This window comes from Euleptes europaea, chromosome 20 (genome assembly GCF_029931775.1).
Source record: "Euleptes europaea isolate rEulEur1 chromosome 20, rEulEur1.hap1, whole genome shotgun sequence".
NCBI lineage: Eukaryota > Metazoa > Chordata > Lepidosauria > Squamata > Sphaerodactylidae > Euleptes > Euleptes europaea.
In genome coordinates this window covers 24,462,852-24,485,011 of record NC_079331.1, presented here as the reverse complement: position 1 = coordinate 24,485,011, position 22,160 = coordinate 24,462,852, and the positions used below count along the sequence as shown (strand labels likewise).

The window sequence follows — 22,160 nt, the reverse complement described above, 5'->3', positions numbered from 1 at the left end:
ATCTCACCTCCCAGAAAGAAGGGCCAGAAGCTCTGCAGCTCCTGGGAGCTGCTCAGGAGGGCAATCCAAATTTCATGGCTGCTTGAAGAAGGAAAAACATGACGTGGCCCCCAGGATTATGACCACGTGCTGAAAATGCAAAACCCTCTTGGCTGTCTGTGCTAGTCAAGGACTCCAGAGCACACCCAGTCCCAGGGCAACCAGCCCTATAAGTCCCTGAGCTCACTCCTAGAGATCTCCCTGATGTTGCCTCAAGAAGTTGCCATATTTTATATCATTATATTGCTGGAAGGTGCAAAAAAAGTTAAACTTGGATGGCACAGCACACTGTAGGGCAGCCCAGGCAGGGAGGCAAATCATGTGTGATCAGGCCAGCTAACTAGACTACTGAACTCAACTACCACCATGGGGAAGAAAGCTCTAGGATGGGGATGGAGGAGTGGGAGGAAGTCAGCAGAAACTTCAGGATCTCAAGAAATGTGACATGCAGCCAACATACACGTTTCAAGTCCACAACATCAAAATAATTAGAGCTACAATGTTCCCCAAAAATCCACAAAAAATGGTTAAAAAATGAAATATAATTGACCGGCAGCCAGTAGCATGTAAGCTTGGGAGAAAACCAATACAGTTTGGAAGCAGAGCAGCAATAACGCCCTGCAGAAAACCCCCAAAATTTTGGCCTACTTTGCAGGAGGGGGGGATTCCTCTCTCCCAGATATGGAGGCCTCTCAATCCCTGAGCAAAAGAACCTAAGGAAGACTCTCCAGGGAAACTCACTTCTGTCCCCGCCCCCCTCAAGGTTCTGCTGCCTTCATTCTGCAACATGCGCCACAAAAGGGATAAGGAGGCCAACCGGCTTGCCTTGCACGAGGGAATGTGCATTTGCTGGTTTGTGCATCCACACAGCCCAGCTGTTGGTGCCAGACAAGGAACTGACAATGGACCAAATGGGTTTCCAGGGAGCAGCGGGTAGCTGGGCAGGACCTACTCTTCGGTTTGTTTGTGCCAAAACTAGCGGCTGACCCCGTGGCACCTAAAGGTGAAGCATTCTGATTCAGCTGAGCTGAGCTGGGGACTACAGGCAGGGGTGAGTTTAAACTGTGCCTTTTTTAAAACGCTGGGAAGCCTAACTAAACTGAGAATTTAATTGAGGTTTGCTGGGAGAGGATTGTGATTGTTGTGCCGGGGGTGTGTGTGTGATTAAGGTTGATTGCTGCCTGAAAGCTTGATTGTTCCCTTGTTAAGTGGGGTTGTTGTGATTCGAGCTTGTGTCTGAGAGGTGGGGGCTGTGTGCATTTAAATTCCAAGGCTCCTGCTCGCCCTGTGGCTCTTAGCCTGTGGATCGTGACTAGGGATCTGTAGGTGAGTATAAAATCTTAGCAGAGTAACTCTCTCCATCCGGTTGGAGTACCGAGCAACTTGAATATCTATGTGAATTAGCAGCAGAAAGCTGCAGGGCAAGGAACTTCGGCACTCAGTTCTTATTTGATATAGGAAGAGTGCAAGAGAGTAAAGGGCAGGGTTACAACACCAAAGAATAATATAATAATAAATTAATTAATAATATACCAGTTATGAAGGTAGAAAGCCAGCAGGGGTCAGGGGGCTATCCAGTGTGCTGCATGGAGTGTCACATGTATGATTATCTGCCTGCTGGACAGAGGTCGTGGGTGTGCACTCGGTGCGGGGAGCTCCTGGCTCTCAGGAAGCGAGTTCACTTCCTCGAGGCCAAGGTAGCTCAACTGGAGGAGCTGAGGCAGGCAGAGAGAGAGGTGACTAAGGACTCCGGGGATGAAATAGTCACATCCCAGTCCCAAGGTGACGGCAACCTGCCAGTCACGGATGATGGAACCCTTGGGGAAGGAGGCCATCTCACTGAGGTAGGGGAATGTGGTAGCTTAGAAGGGACCTCTTCCTTGGTGGATGAACAGATATCCTCTCATACCAAGGATATGACTCAGAGGGGAGGGGGGCTTCTTGTAGTGGGGGATTCAATCCTTAGGAATGCAGATAGCTGGGTTTCTGGTGGGTGCATGGACCGCATGGTGACTTGCCTGCCTGGTGCGAAGGTTGCAGACATTACCCGTCATATAGGTAGTCTGGTAGGTAGTGTTGGGGAGGAGCCAGTGGTTGTGGTGCATGTTGGCACCAACGACGTGGGGAAATGTAGTCCGGAGGTCTTGGAATCCAAATTTAGGTTGCTAGGCAGGAGACTAAAAGCCAGGACCTCCAAGGAAGCTTTCTCAGAAATGCTACCTGTTCCACGTGCAGGACTAGCTAGGCAGGCACAGTTGGTGAGTTTCAATGTGTGTATGAGATGGTGGTGCAGGGAAGAGGGCTTTAGATTTGTAAGGAACTGGGCAACATTTTGGGACAAGCCGGGCCTATACAAAAGGGATGGGCTCCAGTTGAGCCAGGATGGAACCAGACTGCTGGCGCGTAATATAAAAAAGGTGGCAGAGCAGCTTTTAAACTGAACCTGGGGGGAAAGCCGACAGGAGCTGAGAAGCATCCGGTTCGGGCAAACTCAGTGCACATGGACAAAGGGAAAATTGCTTCAGATTGCCCACATGGGAATTACTTGGACATGAAAGGGAATGGGGGGAAATGATGGCTAGCCACTTAAAGATGCCCAAAGGCACATGCCAGGCAAGTCGAAAGAGAGAAACAGTGTGGAGGTGTTTCTAGGCTAATGCTAGAAGCCTCCAAGCAAAAATGGGGGAATTAGAGTGCATGGTTTTAAGGGAAAACATAGCTATAGTGAGCCTTACAGAAACCTGGTGGAGGGGAGAGAACCAGTGGGATACAGTCATCCCTGGTTACAAACTGTATAGAAATGACAGGGAAGAGCGTATTGGAGGGGGTGTTGCTATGTATATCAAGGAAGGCATAGTGTCTAATAATCTAGAGACCATAAAAAGGGCAGACTCGTCCACAGAATCCTTATGGGTGACGATTCCGGTTCCCAAAGGAGATTTAGTACTGGGGACGTTCTATCGGCCCCCTGACCAAATGGCTCAGGGTGCTCTTGAGATGGAGAATGAAATTAGGGAAGCATGTAAAGGTACTGAAGTAGTAATAATGGGAGACTTCAACTTCCCTCATATTGATTGGATAAATGTATGCTCCAGTCAAGCCAGAGATAAAATTTTTAGACATCCTAAATGACTGTACCCTCAAACAGTTGGTCATAGACCCAACCAGAGGGGAGGCGATCCTGGATTTAATACTCTGTGGTGCTGCCAGTGATTTAGTGCGGGATGTGGATGTAGTTAAGCCAGTTGGCAATAGTGATCACAATGGCATCAAATTTAATTTATATGTAAGTGGGAAAGTGACTGGGAAATCTCACACAATTACCTTTGACTTTAAAAGAGGGAACTTCTCTAAAATGAGAAAACTGGTAAAGAGGAAGTTGAAAGGAACAGTTAGGAGGGTTAAATCTCTTGAAAAGGCTTGGGGGTTACTCAAGTCCACATTACTAGAGGCTCAGCTAGCTTGTATACCGCAGGTCAGGAAAGGTAGTAATAAGTCCAAGAGGTCACCACCATGGCTAACAGGTAAGGTGAAGGAAGCAATTAGAGAAAAAAAGTCTTCCTTCAGAGACTGGAAGGTTTGCCCAAACGAGGCGAATAGAAACAAACAAACTTGCACAAAGGAAATGCAAGCAGATCATTAGAGATGCAAAAAAAGATTTTGAGGGCCATATTGCTAAACACATCAAAACAAACAATAAGAAATTCTTTAAGTATATTAGGAGTAGGAAACCAGCTAGGGAAGCAGTTGGACCATTGGATGACAATGGAAGTAAAGGAACTCTAAGGGAGGATAAAGCGATTGCTGAAAAACTAAATGAATTCTTCTCATCTGTCTTCACTGTTGAAGATACAGGGCAGATTCCTTCTCCTGAACAGAGATTTTGGAGAGGGGAAAATGAGGAACTGAGGCAAATAGTGGTAACAAGGCAGGAAGTCCTAGAACAACTAGACAAACTGCAAACTAACAAGTCACAGGGACCAGACAGTATTCATCCTAGAGTTCTTCAAGAACTCAAATGGGAAATTGCTGAAATTCTAACAAAGATATGTAATATGTCCCTTCGATCAGCCTCTGTACCAGAGGACTGGAGAATGGCCAATGTAACACCCATTTATAAAAAAGGTTCCAGGGGGGACCCAGGAAATTACAGGCCAGTTAGCTTAACGTCTGTTCCGGGTAAATTAGTGGAAAGCATTATTAAAGATAGAATTGTCAAGCATATAGAAGGGCAGGGTCTTCTGGGCAAAACCCAACATGGCTTCTGTAAGGGTAGGTCCTGTCTCACTAACCTATTAGAGTTTTTTGAAAGTGTCAATAAGCATGTGGACAGGAATGAGCCTGTGGATATTGTGTATTTGGATTTCCAAAAAGCTTTTGACAAAGTCCCCCACCAAAGGCTGCTACGCATAGTCACGGGATAAGAGGACAAGTCCTCTTATGGATTGAGAGCTGGCTAAAAAATAGGAAGCAGAGAGTAGGAATCAATGGTCAGTTCTCACAATGGTGGGATGTGAGCAGTGGGGTGCCTCAGGGATCTGTGTTGGGACCAGTGCTTTTCGACCTGTTCATCAATGACCTGGAGTTGGGGTTACACAGTGAAGTAGCCAAGTTTGCAGATGACACCAAATTATTTAGGGTGGTTAAAACAAAATCGGACTGTGAAGAGCTCCAGAAGGATCTCTGCATACTGGAAGAATGGGCATTAAAATGGCAAATGAGATTCAATGTGAGTAAGTGTAAAGTGATGCATATTGGGACAAAAAATCCCAACTTCACATATACACTGATGGGATCTGTGCTGGCAGCGACAGACCAAGAAAGGGATCTTGGGGTGGTAGTGAATAGCTCAATGAAGATGTCAACCCAGTGTGCGGCTGCTGTAAAAAAGGCAAATTCCATGCTGGCTATAATTAGACGAGGAATAGAGAATAAAACTGCCCTTGTTCAAATCTATGGTGAGACCACGCTTGGAATACTGTGTACAGTTCTGGTCACCACACCTAAAAAAGGATATTACAGAGCTTGAGAAGGTGCAGAAAAGAGCAACCAAAATGATTAGGGGACTAGAGCAACTGTCCTATGGGGAGCGGTTAAGACGCTTAGGGCTGTTTAGCTTGGAAAGAAGGCGGCTAAAGGGAGACATGATAGAGGTCTATAAAATTATGCATGGTTTGGAGAGAGTGGACAGGGAGAAGTTTTTCTCCCTCTCCCATAATACTAGAACACAAGGTCATCTGCTAAAGCTGGAGGGTAAGAGATTCAAAACAGATAAAAGGAAGTATTTTTTCACACAACGCATAGTTAAAATGTGGAACTCCCTGCCCCAGGATGTGGTGATGGCTGCCAGCTTGGAGGACTTTAAGAGGGGAGTGGACATATTCATGGAGGAGAGGGGTATTCATGGCTGTTAGTTAGAATGGATACTAGTCATGCTGCTTACCTATTCTCTCTAGTATCAGAGGAGCAAGCCTATTATTTTGGGTGTGGTGGAATAAAGGCAGGATGGTGCTGCTGCACTCGTCTTGTTAGTGGCTTCCTAGAGGCACCTGGTTGGTCACTGTGGGAACAGACTGCTGGACTTGATGGGCCTTGGTCTGACCCAGCAGGGCCTTTCTGATGTTCTTATCTCCCAAGACACAGAAAAAGGAAGTTCGCACTGGGCTTAGGAGAACGAGCCAAACTAGCCAATACTTTGGTTTAATACTGAAATCCACACAGGAGGCTGCAGTGGGAAGCGCAAAGGGATGGCTTAACCCTCTTCCTGCTGGTCATGTGTCCTGCCCAAAGGCCCTCTCTCCAAACTCCAAGAAGGAAAGCCCCTTTGGGGAAAGCGATCTTGAGCAGACAATGAGCAGAAAGGAAAGGAGTCAGAGAGACCCTTCCCCAACCCTTCCTCTACTGAGCTGAGTAGGCTCCTGCAACTGCTGCTGTAGTGAGTACATGTGCACGCATGCGCTGTAGTTTTGTAGGAGGACAGGCCAATGTGCAGAAGGCAGTTCCTGGAGAATCTCCAGGTTTTTTTTAAATTTTAAAGATTCCTAGTCTTTATAGCTGTGAAGAGATGCTTGATATTGGTCTGGCAATGCCTGCAGAAACTTAGAATCCAGAGAGAGGGCTGGGGGCAGCACTGACTCCCTCCTCCCCATAGGATTCTAGATCCTTTGCAAGCATTTTACACTTTGGGAGGTCTGTGGCCGCAACCATTACAGCTTTATTGGCTAGACTGACAACCCTCAAAACTAATTAAATGTTATACGCAAATCATTTGTATGTTTCCTTTGAGAGTTCTAATAAGCATCTTGGGCAGCTCCGGATGTCAGAACCACTGACTCATGTAAAGAGAAGATACAGTCCACTGAGTTTACTGTGGTTCTGGGGCCGGGGTCAGTAGGCCAGCTGATGACAGGGAATTTCTCATCTGGATTGTGGGACAAAACTCTCTGCAACTGAGGAGACAGAAGTGTGTGGTCCCTGTTATATATACACCCCAACACATGTTATTAAAAAGGTAAAGGTCCCCTGTGCAAGCACCGGGTCATTCCTGACCCATGGGGTGACGTCACATCCCGACGTTTACTAGGCAGACTTTTGTTTACGGAGTGGTTTGCCAGTGCCTTCCCCGGTCATCTTTACCCCCAGCAAGCTGGGTACTCATTTTACCGACCTCAGAAGGATGGAAGGCTGAGTCAACCTTGAGCCGGCTACCTGAAACCGACTTCCCTCACGATCGAACTCAGGTTGTGAGCAGAGCTTGGACTGCAGTACTGCAGCTTACCCCTCTGCACCACGGAGCTCCTTAACACATGTTATTACAAATGTGATTTTCTTAAGGGTTAAGAGGAACTCCATGCCACATAATAAGCAGCAGCAAGGCTTGGTGGAATCTTTGGGCAACAGTCAGGAGATTTACCCCTGGGTCTACTGCTGCATTTTCTCAAAGGTTACAGAAACAAGATATGATCTGCATGTGATTTGGGTGTGTGTGTGTGCTAGATCAGGAGGAGAACTGTTCAAAGATTTCCCAGAGTTTTTAAAATGGGGAGGGCTCAGTGGTTTTCTCTATTCTGAGAAAATCTCACATAGAGCTGCTATTTGCCCCAGGGGGAAAAATGTGCAAGCCCCATAGGAGTATCTGTTTTCTTCTGCAGGGCGAAAATCAGCTCTAAGAAGCAATGTGATTTCAATCAGGCAAACAGAACAGGAAGAGTTAATCTCCCACCCACCCCACTCCTGGGGTAGCCCTGATTTACACTGATTCCTGCAGCTGCCAACAACATACCCCCCCCCAAATGTGTGAAATTTGTTCACAGACAAATTGTTCACAGACAAATCTAGCTGCTCCCTGATGTTTTGGCCCCACACTGCTGAGGGGCTGCTGGCTTTTGCTTCTCGGCCTTGCAAGATTACAGTTCCTTCCTTTCACATGAGGAGTAGGAGGCTTGGCCCATGGGTGGGGGTATGTGCTCAGGCTGCCCTCAACCCCAGCCCCTTTCCCATCAGAGCCCCTCTTGCTGCCAGGGGGAGGCATTAGAACGAAGGCAGGAAGCAGGCCGGGAGACCAGAGCGGAGAACCCCCCTCACATTCGACCAAGGGATGTTTTAGGCCTCTAGTGAGCATCCTCTTCTGTCTTGAGGACCTTTGATGCCCTTGGGAATCCTGCCAGCATCCCTAACAAAGGGCCTTCTCTCTGGCTCCTCAGGCTAGGCCCCACTTCCTCCCCTCTGAGGCTTCCTTTCAGTGGCCTGCCAAGGGGCTTTTTCACAGAGCCACAGGGTCTGTCGCTAAGCACCTGGGAGTCCTCCGAGCACAAGACGCCCACCACAACATTCCAGAAGATGAAAACCGTCCGATGTCTGCTAATCTCCTGATTAGCTGCACCGAGCGCTGTTGCTTCTTCCTGCCAGATGTTCGGCACTATTTTTAGGAGGAACAGCCTCTGTTGCACACAAGACAGAAGAGGAGTTTGCTGCCGGAATGGAGCCGTCCTCCTGCACACCGTCTCCATCCCGCCCGTTGGGCCCGGGTAGGATTGGGGCCCTGGAGTTCCAGCAGGGCCTCCCTCTAGATCCCTGCAAGCCTGCCACTCCTCTTTGCCTTCCTAATGTCCGGGGTTGGAATTCTGCAGGCAGAGTCTTGTTTTAGTGTCATGGTAACGGGTGCTCTTCCAGCCTCAGAATTTATTATTTCTTTATTTAAAACATTTATTAGCCAACTTCCTTCCTTATGGAGCTCAAGGCAGCTTACAAATGCAGATAAAAATACTTTAAAAACATAAAACCAAATCTTAAAATCACTACTAAACTTAACCAAACACAGTCCTAAATGAAACAGTCCCGTGTTAAAGAAAGGCAAAAGGCTTCTTCCCTGATGGGAGTGGATGTGACGCCTCTACTGCCTCCCCTGGGTGGGCCGCCCTCTCTCCTGACCTGAATGGCAATTGCCTCGACAGCATTTCTTTCCAATGCTTTTTAACAATACAACTGCAGGATATCCCCCTACGTGTGTTACAAATAAGTTCATGCACACACAGTTAAGTTCCACTGAATTCATTACAGAAAGAGACCTGCCCGGTGGGGACATCCTGTAGCCAACACAGCATTTGGTTTTTGGTGATTCTGACCCTTGCGTTGTGGTCTTTGACAAATTTCTCATTGCTAATTATCCAGTTTAGCTATTTATACACTGACATACGGCAGCTGCTTCGCCTAACCCCCCTTCCCCAGCAACTGGCAATTCCTTCCTGGCATTCTCTGCTATTATATTTGTATGACCTTTCTGGCCCTGATGAGAAATGGTTTTATTCATAGGCCAGACAGAAAATTCACTGTGGACTGATGTCTGCAGAGTTTTCCTTTTTTAAAAGCGAGGCGCAATACACACGGCATGACGGGAAGAAGGTTCTTGGGCAGTTCGCACCTGGTGAATGGGGCCACCCCACTAACTAAGGTCAGTCAGAGCTCATTAGATCAAGATCTAATGGAAGCTGGACTTTTCACCACATAAATGGAGAATCCTGGCTTGGTTCCTGCCACTGCTCCACACTTGGCAAGAGCAGCCCAAAATCAAAATCTGTCTGCACTCCCAGGCTGGCAGGCACCTTGAGCCACATCCTCATCCAGAATCCACCAAGCCCTTGTTCATCCACTGCCTGGGAAGGGCCCCCTCTTTCCCCCACCTTCACTCTCTTAAAGGTCTAGAATGCACGTTCCTTTCCTTTTATCCCTTAGAAGCTCCTTGATCAATTGATCTTGAGCAGCATATAGCTAGTGTTGGAGGGATATAAGGACTAAAACAAATCTTGCCACTGACAATGTAGCCTTGGGGTCCCTATCGCTTAGTAAAAAAGGTTTTATGTCAGTCACAGAAGCACTGGATTTGTATATTAAAAGAAGGGAAATATAGTGCGATCGAAGTTCCTCGTAAAAGCGGCATTCCGAAAGGGCATGGGCTAATGAGTCAATAGAGCCAGAAGAGCAAGGGCAGATCCTGTCTGAGTAGGGTATATTCAGAATTCTGCCCTGCATTACCATAGAAGGGTTAGCATTCAATCTAGCCAAGCAAAAAGCTCTACAGAGACGAGGAGTTGTTAGATAATATGTATAGGCAGGCAGACCACGTGGAGGGGGTATTCCGAAGAACTGGGATGAACAGACGCGACGAGCACAAAAAATAGTGCTGTTATAATCGAGCTCTTGAATGTGCTTTTTAATTTTGGTAAAAGCTTCAGTTTTCCCAAGATCTAATAACATATCCTGTGAGAAGCCCAACAACGCCAGTTTCTCATCTAAGATTTTTTGCCATGAGGATTTAAAAGGGTCATGCTTCAGAGAAGCTAGGAACCCCTCAGTGCTAAAGCACAGTTTAAGGTGTAGTTTAAAGGCGGCCAACCACGCCCTAGCTTCAAGTGACATTTGGCCAAACTCGGAACGAAGAGTAACGCCAGCAACACATCGAGGGGCATTTAGGAGTTTTCGTAAGAACTGAAGCAGTGGACAATCTATAGATTCATTGATGACTGTAATCCAGATGGCAACACCAAAGAGGATAATTGGGGTAATTTTCAGGTTAAAAACCTGAATAGCCCCTGGAATATATTTGCCACCTTTGGTGTGAAAAAAATTGACAATAGCACCAGCCCCAGGTTTAATTTTGTTGGACACTGCTTTTTGATGGGCATTCCAATTTAGGTTATGGGAAAACAGAATGCCGAGGTAAACAAACTCCTTGACTTGGTCAACCTCAAAGCCATCTAATACCCAGCGAAAAAGAGGCATTTTTCTCCTCTTAGTGAAGATCATAATCTTAGATTTATGATGGTTTATTTTAAGACCTTCCCTAGAGCAGTACTCAGAAAAAGTTTGCAAAGACCTTTTCAAACCAATTCTTGTGCGGGACAGGAGAACTGCATTGTCAGCATAGAGCAGAATTGGGGTGGGATGACTTGCAAGCTTTGGGGGGTGGCAAAACTCTGAGAAATTGGTTGCCATATCATTCAGGTATAGATTAAACAAGAGAGGAGCAAGGAGGCAACCTTGTCTAACTCCCTTGGCCAGTTCAAAGGGCTCGGTTAGTTCTCCTTGGTTGCCACAGCGAACCTGAGCTGTGAGGTCAGTATGAAATTGCTGATTAAGCCATAGTGACCTCCTATCCATAGTAGAATGTGATAGTTTCAACCATAGCCTCTCCCTCGGGATGGTATCAAAAGCTCCCTTAAGATCCATAAAACCCGCATAAAGGGTGCCATTTCGGGGGGAAGAATATTTCTCGGCTAGATGGGAGAGCACTAAACAGTGGTCCGTGACAGACCAACCCCTTCTAAAGCCAATCTGTTCCTAGCCAAGGATGTCATTACTCTCAACCCAGTCCAACAGCCTCTTTAATAAGTAGGAGGAATACAATTTGCCTAAGCAAGACAAAAGGCTGATTGGACGATAACAGCTTGGGTCAGAGCGCTGACCCTTTTTAAAGATTGGGACGATAATAGTATGTCTCCAAGATTTTGGAATAGCTCCTGAGGCATTAATTTGTGTGAATACAGGAGCAAGAATGTTGGCCCACCATTCGCTGTTGACTTTAAAAAGTTCATAGGGAATTAGATCAGGACCTGGGGCTTTGCCTGAGCGTAGGCGATCAATGAGCGGTTTAATTTCCTTAGGAGACACATCTGGCCAGGAATTCAAGAAAATAGAAGGTGCTACAGGTATAAGTCCCTGGTTTTCCACAGAGTAGGAGAAGAGGCTCTTGAAGTAAGCTACCCAGACCGAAGACGTGATACTCTGGCATAGCCATTACTTAAAGAATTCACAGTCCGCCAGAAGGTTGAATTATCATTGTTGTTTATAGCTGTAATCAAGGTCCTCCAATTTTTATATAGGGCCTCTTTTTTCCTCCAGTTTACCAAGTCCTTGTAGTTCTTTTTAATAGTTAACAATTCCTTCAATACTGAAATAGTATTGTTCCTTCTGAATTTTCTATGTTTCCTGGTTATTGCTCGTTTGAGTAGTCTACACTCGCTGTTAAACCAAGAATTTCGTTTGTATAAAGCAAACTCTGTGCAAAACCCTGAGGGCAAAGCAGGAGGCAGAAGTTGAGAGTGTGGAATCCCTTCCTCTTTGGCAAAGCAGTCCCAGATGGGCTCCAAAACCTGGAATGAAGTGAGGGGCTTTCCAAGCTGGTGGTGAAGGGAGGCTTTAAACGCACACACACACCATACTGCAAGTGGGTCTTTTGCTAACAATGACCACAGGAGAATGTATCCCACAAAACTTCCTGCTTTGTGTTTTAACCTTTAAAGCCCTACATGGCTTGGCACCGGGGTATCGGAAGGACCCTCTTCACCCATACGTTTGTGCCCAGGAAGATCACAGGGAGAGGCCCTACTGACTGTCCCGCCAATCAAAGAGGCTTATCTGGTTGGGCACATGAGAGAGGGCCTTTTTGGTGGCAGCCCCATAATTATGGAACCACCTCCCTACAGAGGTGTGCCTGGCCCCCTCACCTTCCATCTTTAGGAGGCGGGTTTTATTTAGGGCTACATTTGATTAGTTTTTATTTATTGTCAGTCCTAGTTGGAGTTTTTAAACAGTGGGGGTTACTGCACTTTGTATTCCCAGCGATGTATTAAGAGTTTGAAAATGTTGTAAAAAACATTGCTTTAAAAGGGTTTTTGGATACCATGGCTTATAAATGGTTGGAAGATGTCTTCACAGCTAAAGGGGCCAAACAAAGTGTGAACAGTATTTTTTATAACATTTTCAAACTCTTAATACATCGATGGGAATACAAGTGCGGTAACAGCCATAGCCTTTTAATGGGTTTTATAATTGTTTTTATTGTGTTTTTAAAATGTTTTATTTAGATTGTAAGCTACTAAATGTTTTAAATAAGTAAATAATGTTTTAGTTATGATTCTCACAGACACACACAATCGTGCTTTCAAAACTCAGCAATGGGCTTCTCCGGAGCCTAGGCTCTTAAGTGTTATGAAGAGTCACGGAATATACTTGCACGAAAACACTCCTTAAATACTAGATAGTTCAGATCTAAGGTTAAAGGTGAATAAAGTCTCCCTGCCACAGCATATATATGCTGGTAATCCTCTGCGACATAGATGGTGAGGGGTCTGGAGACCACATCCTATGAGGAAAGGTTGAAGGAGCTGGGTATGTTTAGCCTGAAAAGGAGAAGACTGAGAGGGGATATGATAACCATCTTCAAGTACTTGAAGGGATGTCATAGAGAGGGTGCCAAGTTGTTTTCTGTTGCCCAGAAGGTCGGACCAGAACCAACGGGTTGAAATTAAATCAAAAGAGTTTCTGTCTAGACATTAGGAAGAATTTTCTAACAGAGCGGTTCCTCAGTGGAACAGACTTCCTCGGGAGGTGGTGAGCTCTCCTTCCCTGGAGATTTTTCAGTAGAGGCTAGATGGCCATCTGTCAGCAATGCTGATTCTATGACCAGATTAGGAGAGGGAGGGCATCTTGGCCATCTTCTGGGCATGGAGTATGGGTCACTGGGTGTGTGTGTGGGGGGGAGGTAGTTGTGAATTTCCAGCATTGTGCAGGGGGTTGGACTAGATGACCCTGGTGGTCCCTTCCAACTCTATGATTCTATTATTCTATGTTAACGCAGCCACTGAGACTAGATCCTGGATGCTAAAAGGCTGCTGTTTGCTTTATAACTTGCTTTCATGACCACATTTCATTACTGACTGTATAACAAAGCTGATCAGTGAAGCCTGCAGGGGAGCAGACTGAACGCACCTCTTGGACGGCGGCCGCTGCTCCACTTCAGGTGCTGCAGCAAGCAGGAGCTTGCCAGGTGTGAGGGGCTGGTGGAGCAGAGAGCTCTAGAGAACTCACCCCAGGGCGAAGTGAGCCATGCGCCACGGGCCTCTGCTACTCACCTGGCACCCTATGGGGGCAGTTCTGGAGACTGCACTTCTGGGTCTTCTCTGGATGCTCTTCGTGGTCACACAGGCCGCTGTCCTCTTCCGCCTCACCAGTCTTCACATTCACACACTTCACTTGCCTCCTCTGAACGCCTCCCCCACACGTGGCTGTGCACTGCAGAGAAGGAAAACACTGAACCCACCAAGACACAGCCAGGCCAAAGGGAGCCTCGTCCCGCTGGCAAAGCTGCTCAGGAACTGGACACTATTTGGGGTTAATTCCCACTAGGAGTTTGTCCTATGCCCTTAAAGGTTTGCTCACCTGCCCCCAGGATCCCACTGTCCACTTGGTGCAGGAGTGGGCATTGCAGAGCCTCGTGTTATTGGGCCGGAGGGCTTCGTCACACCTTCCAGGTTCCGGGCAGGTCACCAGGCGCTCTTGTTCCCCTCCTCCGCATGGCTCAGAACACTGGCCAGAAAGAGACAGATAGCTGAACCAGATGGAGCCATGGCTCAGTAGCAGAGCATCTGCTTGGCATGCAGAAGGTCCCCGGTTCAATCCCCGCCATCTCCAGTTAAAAAAGGGTCTGGTAGTAGGTGATGTGAAAGACCCCTGCCTGAGACCCTGGAGAGCCACTGTCAGTCAGAGTAGGCAGTACTGACCCTGGTAGACCAAGAGTCTGATTCAGTACAAGACAGCTTCATGTGTTCGTATGGCAGATGAGGGGGAAGCACATTCCCTTTGATGGATGCCCCTGTGGCTTCCAGGGCCTCTCTCCACTCTGGCAGCTTCCCACAGGCAAGGACTCAGATGAGGTTTGCCTGGCCGCGTCCCGGGCAGCCTTCCCTCTAAGCCAGTGGCCAGCATCTCTGCAAGCCCACCATCTCTCTCCCCCTGGGCAAAGAGGCACCAACCCGATTCCCAGCTGACTGGTCCCATTTCCTGACTTTGCCTGCGCTCTGGCCAACGGTAGTCACCATTAAACTTTTTGTTGGCCAAGAACCTTCATAAGAAAAAGGAAGGAACCTTGAAAGACTGCTCAGGTCTGCTGCAAATCCTGCAGCTTAGATGCAAATGGAATTACAATCACTGTACTCAGTTTTAGTTCCTCCATAGCTCAGATCTTGCAGGCTCTGTTTGAGTCGAGACCTGTCATTCACTCCTCAGCTGGCAAGCGAAGCAGAAGATGCCCCCATGCCAAGAACACAGCAAAATAACACAGCAACGAGGCTTTGGTGCTGAATCACATCAAATAATTTTGCTTTAGAACACAACAAGAATCATAACATGGAAACATCTATGCTTTTTCTGTACCTCTTTCATTGCTGGGGTTTATTTTTAAGCTATTCTTGGTTGGCTCCTAGCCTGAGGACTCTTTTTTCAGCATCATCTTAGGGTGCTCTGTTTTAAGTGCTTTTATACTCTGGCTTGCTTTTACTGGCTGTTCTTACTGGTGTGTTTTTATTGAACTTATCTGTTCATACTAGTATGGTGTGTTCTTTATTATTTTTACTGATATTTGCATCATTCTATTTGACTGTCTTAGCCGTGAGCTGCCCTTATTTATTCACTCCCCCCCCCTGAATAAATAAGCAAACGGGACTGGGGTTGAGGGCTTCAAGATCAGGGCAAGAGGCCTGGATTTCTACCTGGGGGATGCTTCTTGGGCACCCTCAAGAAATATTCCTGCCCCAAGCAACTCAATGGGCACCTGTCCACTCCAGGCTGGCCTCACAGGCTCTCACCTCCCTCCAAGACGAGGTGTACCAGTCCAGGCACTCCCGGGGCTGGCAGGGCTGCTCGGCTGGTGGCTTGTAGAGGACAGCCTGGCAGTGAAAGGGCCGAAGGGGGCGCAGGTCTCGCATGTCGACACAGCTGATGTCCCGAACCCTCACTCCACTTCCACAGGTCCGGGAGCACTGGGAAACAAAGCAGGCAAAGGGTGGGGTGACAGCTCTGCAAGCCATGCCATCCATGCAACAGAAGCGGCCTGTCTATTTTGGCTTTGGTGCTTGACTTTGAAACATGAGCCCACTCCTTCAACAAAAAAGGAGCCCAGTACAGCAGACCCACACTATTCACGGGGGATCTATTCCCAGGGTGACTGCAGATGGTGAAATCCAGGGAAATCCACTGTGAATGGTAGCCAAACCACCACATTTCTGCAAAATTTAAAGGAGTCATGAGTAAAAGGATGATGTGGTAGGACAAGAAACAGTCTGGAGGCTGCGCTGCTTGATGAGACCCCAGATAGCTGAAACCATTAATCTGCCAAAGGCAAGGGTCCATCTTATCGCCCACCCTGAACAGAAACGTGTCTCTTGGAGCCGAAAGGATTTCCCCAAACTGGCTCTATTTGCCTAGGCCAGGGAATGAATCCAGTCCCTAACTGCTCGCCGCGGGTTCTGTGTAGCAATCAAGCATTCTATTTTTGTCTAAAGTTGTGGCAATGCTCAGTGTGCCTCTGGAAGGAGAAAGATGGGTGGGTGAGAAGAGCTTAGAGGACAGAAGTAATTTTTTTTTAAGTGTGCGTGGTGAGGCCCAGAGGGCTTCTCCACGGCTGGGTCTCAGATTGTCTACCTTACTCCAGTTTCCAACACGCCAAGATGAGCAAGGCCTTAAGTAACACCTGCGGGCAGGGACCGGCCTCCTGGTGGGGCTGCAGTCTTCGTTCTTCCCAGAGCTGCACCGGACTGCCCTCCAAATGGCCCCGAGGCCACAGGTGGTGGAGCACTAGAAGCAAGAAGAACCATCAAGACCCATTCCCCACTCAGTTCCCCCAGCGCCCACTGACTGGCTCTCTCACCTCAGGCGGCTGACCAGACGCGCCTCCCCTTCCCTGTCCAACACCTTCCCAGCCACTCCTGCCAAAGCTTTGTTAGCCTCCCAGGCACAGAAAGCCAGACAGGAGCTCTAGGCTGCAAGGATGCTCGCCTAGCAAAGCCTCCAGAACAGCAGGTGTCAGAAGTGGAGAAGAAGATCGCATGAGGGGCAGCTCCCCACAAGCACCTGCAGAGCAAAGAGTGACCAGAGCCACGTGCTTGAAGGGGCAGCCCAATCTTGCGGGAAGAGAACGGCTCTGCTGGACAGGGGAGGGCCAGCGGCAGGGGCTGCACCTGCTTCACTTGCCTCACTCCAGTTTCCAGCTTCCCAGTGGGCACTGAAAAGGGGTGTGATGGTAGCAGAAGGCACCACAGAGGGCTCCTCTTCCCCTTCCACCTCCTGCTGCTTCACAGTGTTGAGGCCTGGCCCAAGATCTCCGTCGCTGGTGGTAAACGCCCAGTGAACGCCGTTGGGTGAGCTTTTGCCTGGTGCTGTGCTGCTGTTTCTGTAAAGTCCTTGGTCCTCATGGGACGATACAAACTTGGAATCCAAGTCTGCCTTAATGTCATTGGATTCCTCCTGTCTTGGCACAGGCAGCACGGAAGGAAAATGGCTGGGGGAGGTAGTGCTCCGCTCCAAAACACTCGGCTCAGTAGATAACTGAAGATCCAGTGAGCTTGGCATGGAAAAGCCAAGCGCCTTGCTTCCATGTCCAGGAACAGCCTCCTGGTACCCAGAGGTGGTTGTGGCTGGACTTGCGCCATTGGATTTTATAACAGCAGGGGGATTGGGCTGGTCGATCTGTACCCCCTCTATGTCAGTCTGGTCATCTACTGGAATGCGTGAACTCGTGATGTAATCGGCTGCTGTTGTAACTGTCCTCGTCGAGACATCTTCAGTTCCAGACGGGGGGCTGGTGCCCTGGTCCCCACTAACAACGGCCCTTCCCGTGCTGCTTAGCGATCTGTGATCTTCCCGTGCAGCATCCAATGAGCTGCTGTCTGGACTGCCACCTTGATCAAGAACAGTTGGGCTCCTACCGGGAGCTTCCGGACTTTCAGGGTGGCCAGCAGCATTTCCCCCAACACTGCTGCTCTTGCCAAAAGGGGACACTGAAGTCAGAAAGGCCAAGTAAGGAAAGGTGGTAGAGGAAACTGTGGCTGCTGTGTCCTTTCTCAGAACTGCATGCGTAACAGGGTCCTCTTGGGCATCATCCAGAGGCACAGGACCAGTGCTGGGAAAAGGGAAATGTCTTCTCGTTGTTGAAGTGGAGAGGTTGTCTTCAAAAAGAGTCACTCGGCCGTCCTTGCTTTTGAGCGTGAAGGAGGAGAGAGTGGAGCTGGCAAGAGGAGTATCGGGCAAACTGACCACAGTGTTCCTGTCTTGAACTCTGTCAAGTTCCTCATCATTATTTTGCCCAACGGCAGGAAGTGTTGTGCTTCCAATCTCTGGTGTTCGAGTAGGGAGAAAGTCGGGCCGTGTTTCTTTAGAATCCTTCCCAATGACAGTAGTTTCACTTCCAATGTCTGACTTAGAATCCTCTCTCTTGCTGTCCTTTTCACTGACTACATCATAAGACAGATCTTCATGGAAGTTGATAAAATTATAATCGTAGTAAAAATCATCTACAAACACATTTCCCTTTCTGTTGATGCTTGAGGAAAAGTCTTCCTCCATTATGACATTGAAGTCTTCAGGTTTGGGCCCCAAAGGGATGTATTTTGGAATGTGGGCATTTGGAACTAAATGGATTTCATTAAATAGTTCCCGGCTTGACAAGCCACTGCCGGACCAGTCAGGGAGGGCACTTTCTGTCTTCTTCTGGCATGGCGGCCATGAGCAGGCGATTCTAGACACTGGCCGTTGTGTGAGATCACAGCCTGCTCTGGAATCACTGGGGCAGTAAACCTGGCGCCATTGCGTCCCGTTCCCACACGTCACTGAGCACTGAGAAAGACAAGGGTAAATAACAAGTGCATGAAATGTTGGAAGTCAGTATATCACCTTCATGCTGGCTGGGGAATGGAAAAAAAGAAAAGCCAGGCAAGCCTCCAGAGTGAGAGGCCGGGTGCTCTTTCCTCTGCAAACCCTCCAACCCTCATCCCCGGCCTTCAATCTCTGCCCCTTCGGTTTCCAAGTGACATCTGGCCCATCCACTAAACCTAGAGATATAGGGCTGGAGATAACCCCAAGGACTTAACAGGTCTTCTCTCATTGCAGTTTCCCTCATTTAATGACCTTGTTCGAGAAGGAGCAATCTAGGACCTTTGGCAGATCATGAGAGGGAGGGCACCTTGGCCATCTTCTGGGCATGGAGTATGGGTCACTGGGGGTGTGGGGGGGGAGGTATTTCGGAATTCCTGCATTGTGCAGGGGGTTGGACTAGATGACACTTGTGGTCCCTTCCAACTCTATGATTCTATGAGTCTAAATTTGCTAACTGAGGCAAGAAGCAGTTTTGTTGAAAAAAAGCCAATCATAGATTCCCTGACTTTTACCTAGTGTTGAAATGGCCCATGTGACAAAAATAGTTTCATGCCACAAGATGATGCAAATCCCTGCCTGCCTGGCTAACGCCAGATTGCGTCAGTTTTGGATGCCCCAAGATCATGCCCTGACTTTGGTCCAAGGACAAAGAGATGCAGGGACTGTCCTGCCTTCTCCCTGGGATTAGTCCAAATTTGTCTCATTCCCATTTTGAGTCAGGAGCTCCAAATCTCAACTCATTGGAAATCAGGCCACTGAATAGGCCGCAGAGGACCAACCTGTTCCTGCTGGTCTTGCCCCTGGCCTTCCCAAGGCGTCGCAACGGAGACAGTCTTTGCCCCCCTCAAACTCCCTCACCTCCGACCAGTTGCCCACGATCCACCAAGCCGGGCAGAAGACCTCTCGGTTGCAGGGGGCCGTGGCGTCTGGCTTGGGGAGGTGCCGACATTTGCTGGGCTGCAGAGCCCGCTGCTCATCCGGAGCCACGCTCTGAAGGCAGAGGACACTCCTCCTCATCAGCCCGGCATCACCACATGTGGCCGAGCACGCCTGCCACTCGCCAACCCACCACCTGAAGACAGCAAGCAATTAGACCGAGAGCTGGGGGAGGGGGGAAGGAGGCTGAATTGGCTGATCTTCTATTTTGGTGTCTCAAGGAGCTGTGCTGTATAACCCAAGAGGTGGGATACATTTCTGCCTGGTACAGAGCCAGACCATTGGACAAACTAGTCCAACCCAAACTCCAACTGGCTGTGGCTCTCCAGGGTCTCAGGCGGAGGCCTCTCAGACCTGTGGCCTGAGATAAATTCAAGGGAGACTCTTTGGATTGAACCTGGAGCCTTCTGCATGCAAAGCAGATGCTCTGCCATTGGACTGTAATAAGTCAGTTTTGACCTGGATGGCCCAGGCTGGCTCAGTCTGGCCAGATGTTGGAAGCTAAGCAGGATCCACCTTGGTTGGTGCTGGGATGGGAGACCTCCAAGATGCAGAGGCAGGCAATGCAAACCACTTCTGTCTCTTGCCCTTTGCCCTGACCTGGATGGCCTGATCTTTTTAGATCGCAGAAGCTAAGCAGGGTTGGCCCTGGTTAGTATTTAAATGGGAAACCATCCAGGGAGTCCAGAGTCACTACATGGGGCAGGCACTGGCAAACCGCCTCTGTTCGTCTCTGCCCTGATCTGGATGGCCCAGGCTAGAAGAAGAGTTGGTTTTTAAATGCCGACTTTCTCTACCACTTAAGGGAGACTCAAACCAGTTTACAATCACCTTCCCTTCCCCTCCCCACAACAGACACCCTGTGAGGTAGGTGGGGCTGAGAGAGCTCTAACAGAGCCATAACTTGCCCACGGTCACCCAGCTGGCTTGTAGGAGTGGGGAAACAAATCCAGTTCACCAGATTAGCCTACGCCACTCATGTTGAGGAGTGGGGAATCAAACCCGGTTCTCCAAATCAGAGTCCACCACTCTTAACCACTACACCATTCTGGCCCAGTCTTCTCAGATCTCAGAAGCTAAGCAGGGTCAGCCCTGGCGAGTATTCAGGCGGAAGGCCACCCAGGAAGTCCAAGGCTGCTACGCAGAGGCCGGAAGTGGCAAGCCATCTGTGTTTGTCTCTTGCCCTGAAAAACTTGCAAGACTGCTCTGTCGGCTGCAACTCAATGGCCCTTTCCACCACCACCCTCATTCACCCTGCAGGTAGGGTGCGTGTGCACGCCTGCTCAGGGTCTTGCGCTGCAGCTTCCGCCGGAATTTTATTAGGGTTCCAGAGCAGACAGCAACGCTCACTGGTTTCCTCCACAGAAGGACAAGAACAGCAGCGTCCCCTCTGCTGTCTGATCGAGCAGGCAGTGCTTAGAAGAGCCAGGGCGCTGACCTGGCCGGGCACAGCTCCTCACTGCAGCTTCTCCGCTTGTCGTCAGGCCGGCTCAGCACGTTGCAGAACTGCTCCTCCACGATGCCGGCCACCTTCTCCATGCAGTGCACGATCTGCCACTGAACACCTGAGAGCAGGGGGGAGACGGAGAACACCCGGGCCACTCAGAAGTCTACGGCTACTCGGAAGGCAATTTTCTCTCTCTAATGGGGCACATTATATCCCAGCAGCTGTTAAGGGTCTTTAACTCAATAGTGATGTCACAACCTTTGTACGGTGCCCCAATATGGATTTCTGCTGTAGACAATTCCATAGAGTGCAGTCCTTACTCCTTCAAGCGACTGGAGGGCTCCCCAGGTGCATTCCATCATCAGCCCTTCGTTATGAGTTTGGTCTTAGCTCAACAGAAGCTTGTGCCTGGGTCCGCACCTTTAATTACTGGTTTCAACTATTTTTTGAGGCCTCAGAGGACAGCTTGGTAAGCTTAACCCTCAAGGACTCTTATAAGGCTCCCTGGCTCCAGCATTTTGAACATAAACTATCACTTGTACATTTGAAGGTGGAAGACATTGTCTTCTGTAGATCAACGTAAAAAACGTGGCCAAATTGATTTGTGCTAGAGATCGGAGTTACACTCATGTTGATGCTTGGAGGACATGTTCTCCACTTGCCCTGGCCTGTTATCTAAGGGTAATCTTCCATCCTATCTGGATTCTCTGGTTAGTCCAAAGTTATGTAGAATCTTTATGCATTCAAGATTTAATTGCCCTTTTACAATGGTTTTGCTGGGCCTTATGCTAAAGATCCCCTTTTCAGACTGGCTGTGTCCCTGCCCTCTTCAGTCAGTGGATTCCTTGGCACATAACCATTTGCATTGTCCTTACATATACCAACTGAGGCTAAAATGGATTATACCATATTTAACAAATGGTCCACATCTTCTCGAGCAACCTTGGAGCAAAAGGTTCAGTTCCTCTTAGAGGACCCCGACCCTCAGCGTACTTATTTTGTTGCTCATTTTTGGGAGGCTGCAGAGGAGAGACAAAGGGAGGTGTTTTTAGAGATGGGCCTTTTATTTAAGTTTTATAGTTTTATTGTTCAAGACCTCAGTCTAAGAACAGGGGGAAAGAGAAAGAGAGAATGCCCAGGAACCCCGCAGGCCAGCAAGCATGCCAGGGGCCAAGGGTGCCAGAAACAGAGCAGGGCAGAGTCAGGCCTCAGCCACGACCTCTCCCAGGACTGCAGCCCCACCTGGGAGCACGGCCTGTGTGCAGAGAACTTGGGGTGCCCCAAACCCCTCACTGCTTACACTGAAACAAAGGGGAACCTTGGCTTGTCACAACTCTATCATTGTACCCATTCGTTGTGACTGAGGCCGTGGGCAGGAGCCCCAACTTCCCAGCTCTTTCTGGGTACTTAGGAAGAAATGTTTTCTGGGTCCTAAAGCTTTTCTTTCTCACACACAGATGGTGGTTGCAAGTGTTGACTGCCTCCCCATATGAACTTTTTGGGGCAACTGGGGGGTTGACTTGCCTTCCCAAAG

At 48.7% G+C, this 22,160-nt stretch overlaps 1 protein-coding gene across 1 annotated transcript in view; it reads right to left on the bottom strand.

The window, feature by feature from the left end:
* Positions 1 to 22,160, bottom strand: part of ADAMTS7 (ADAM metallopeptidase with thrombospondin type 1 motif 7) — a 59,646-nt gene that overhangs the window by 3,403 nt on the left and 34,083 nt on the right. Inside the window, exons 17-23 of the mRNA XM_056865761.1 lie at positions 20,618 to 20,744; positions 19,102 to 19,315; positions 16,564 to 18,204; positions 16,015 to 16,167; positions 15,180 to 15,353; positions 13,756 to 13,902; positions 13,449 to 13,608 (exon numbers count right to left, since the gene is read on the bottom strand). Of these exons, the coding sequence (XP_056721739.1) occupies positions 13,449 to 13,608; positions 13,756 to 13,902; positions 15,180 to 15,353; positions 16,015 to 16,167; positions 16,564 to 18,204; positions 19,102 to 19,315; positions 20,618 to 20,744 (2,616 nt within the window). The remainder of the gene's footprint in view (positions 1 to 13,448; positions 13,609 to 13,755; positions 13,903 to 15,179; positions 15,354 to 16,014; positions 16,168 to 16,563; positions 18,205 to 19,101; positions 19,316 to 20,617; positions 20,745 to 22,160) is intronic.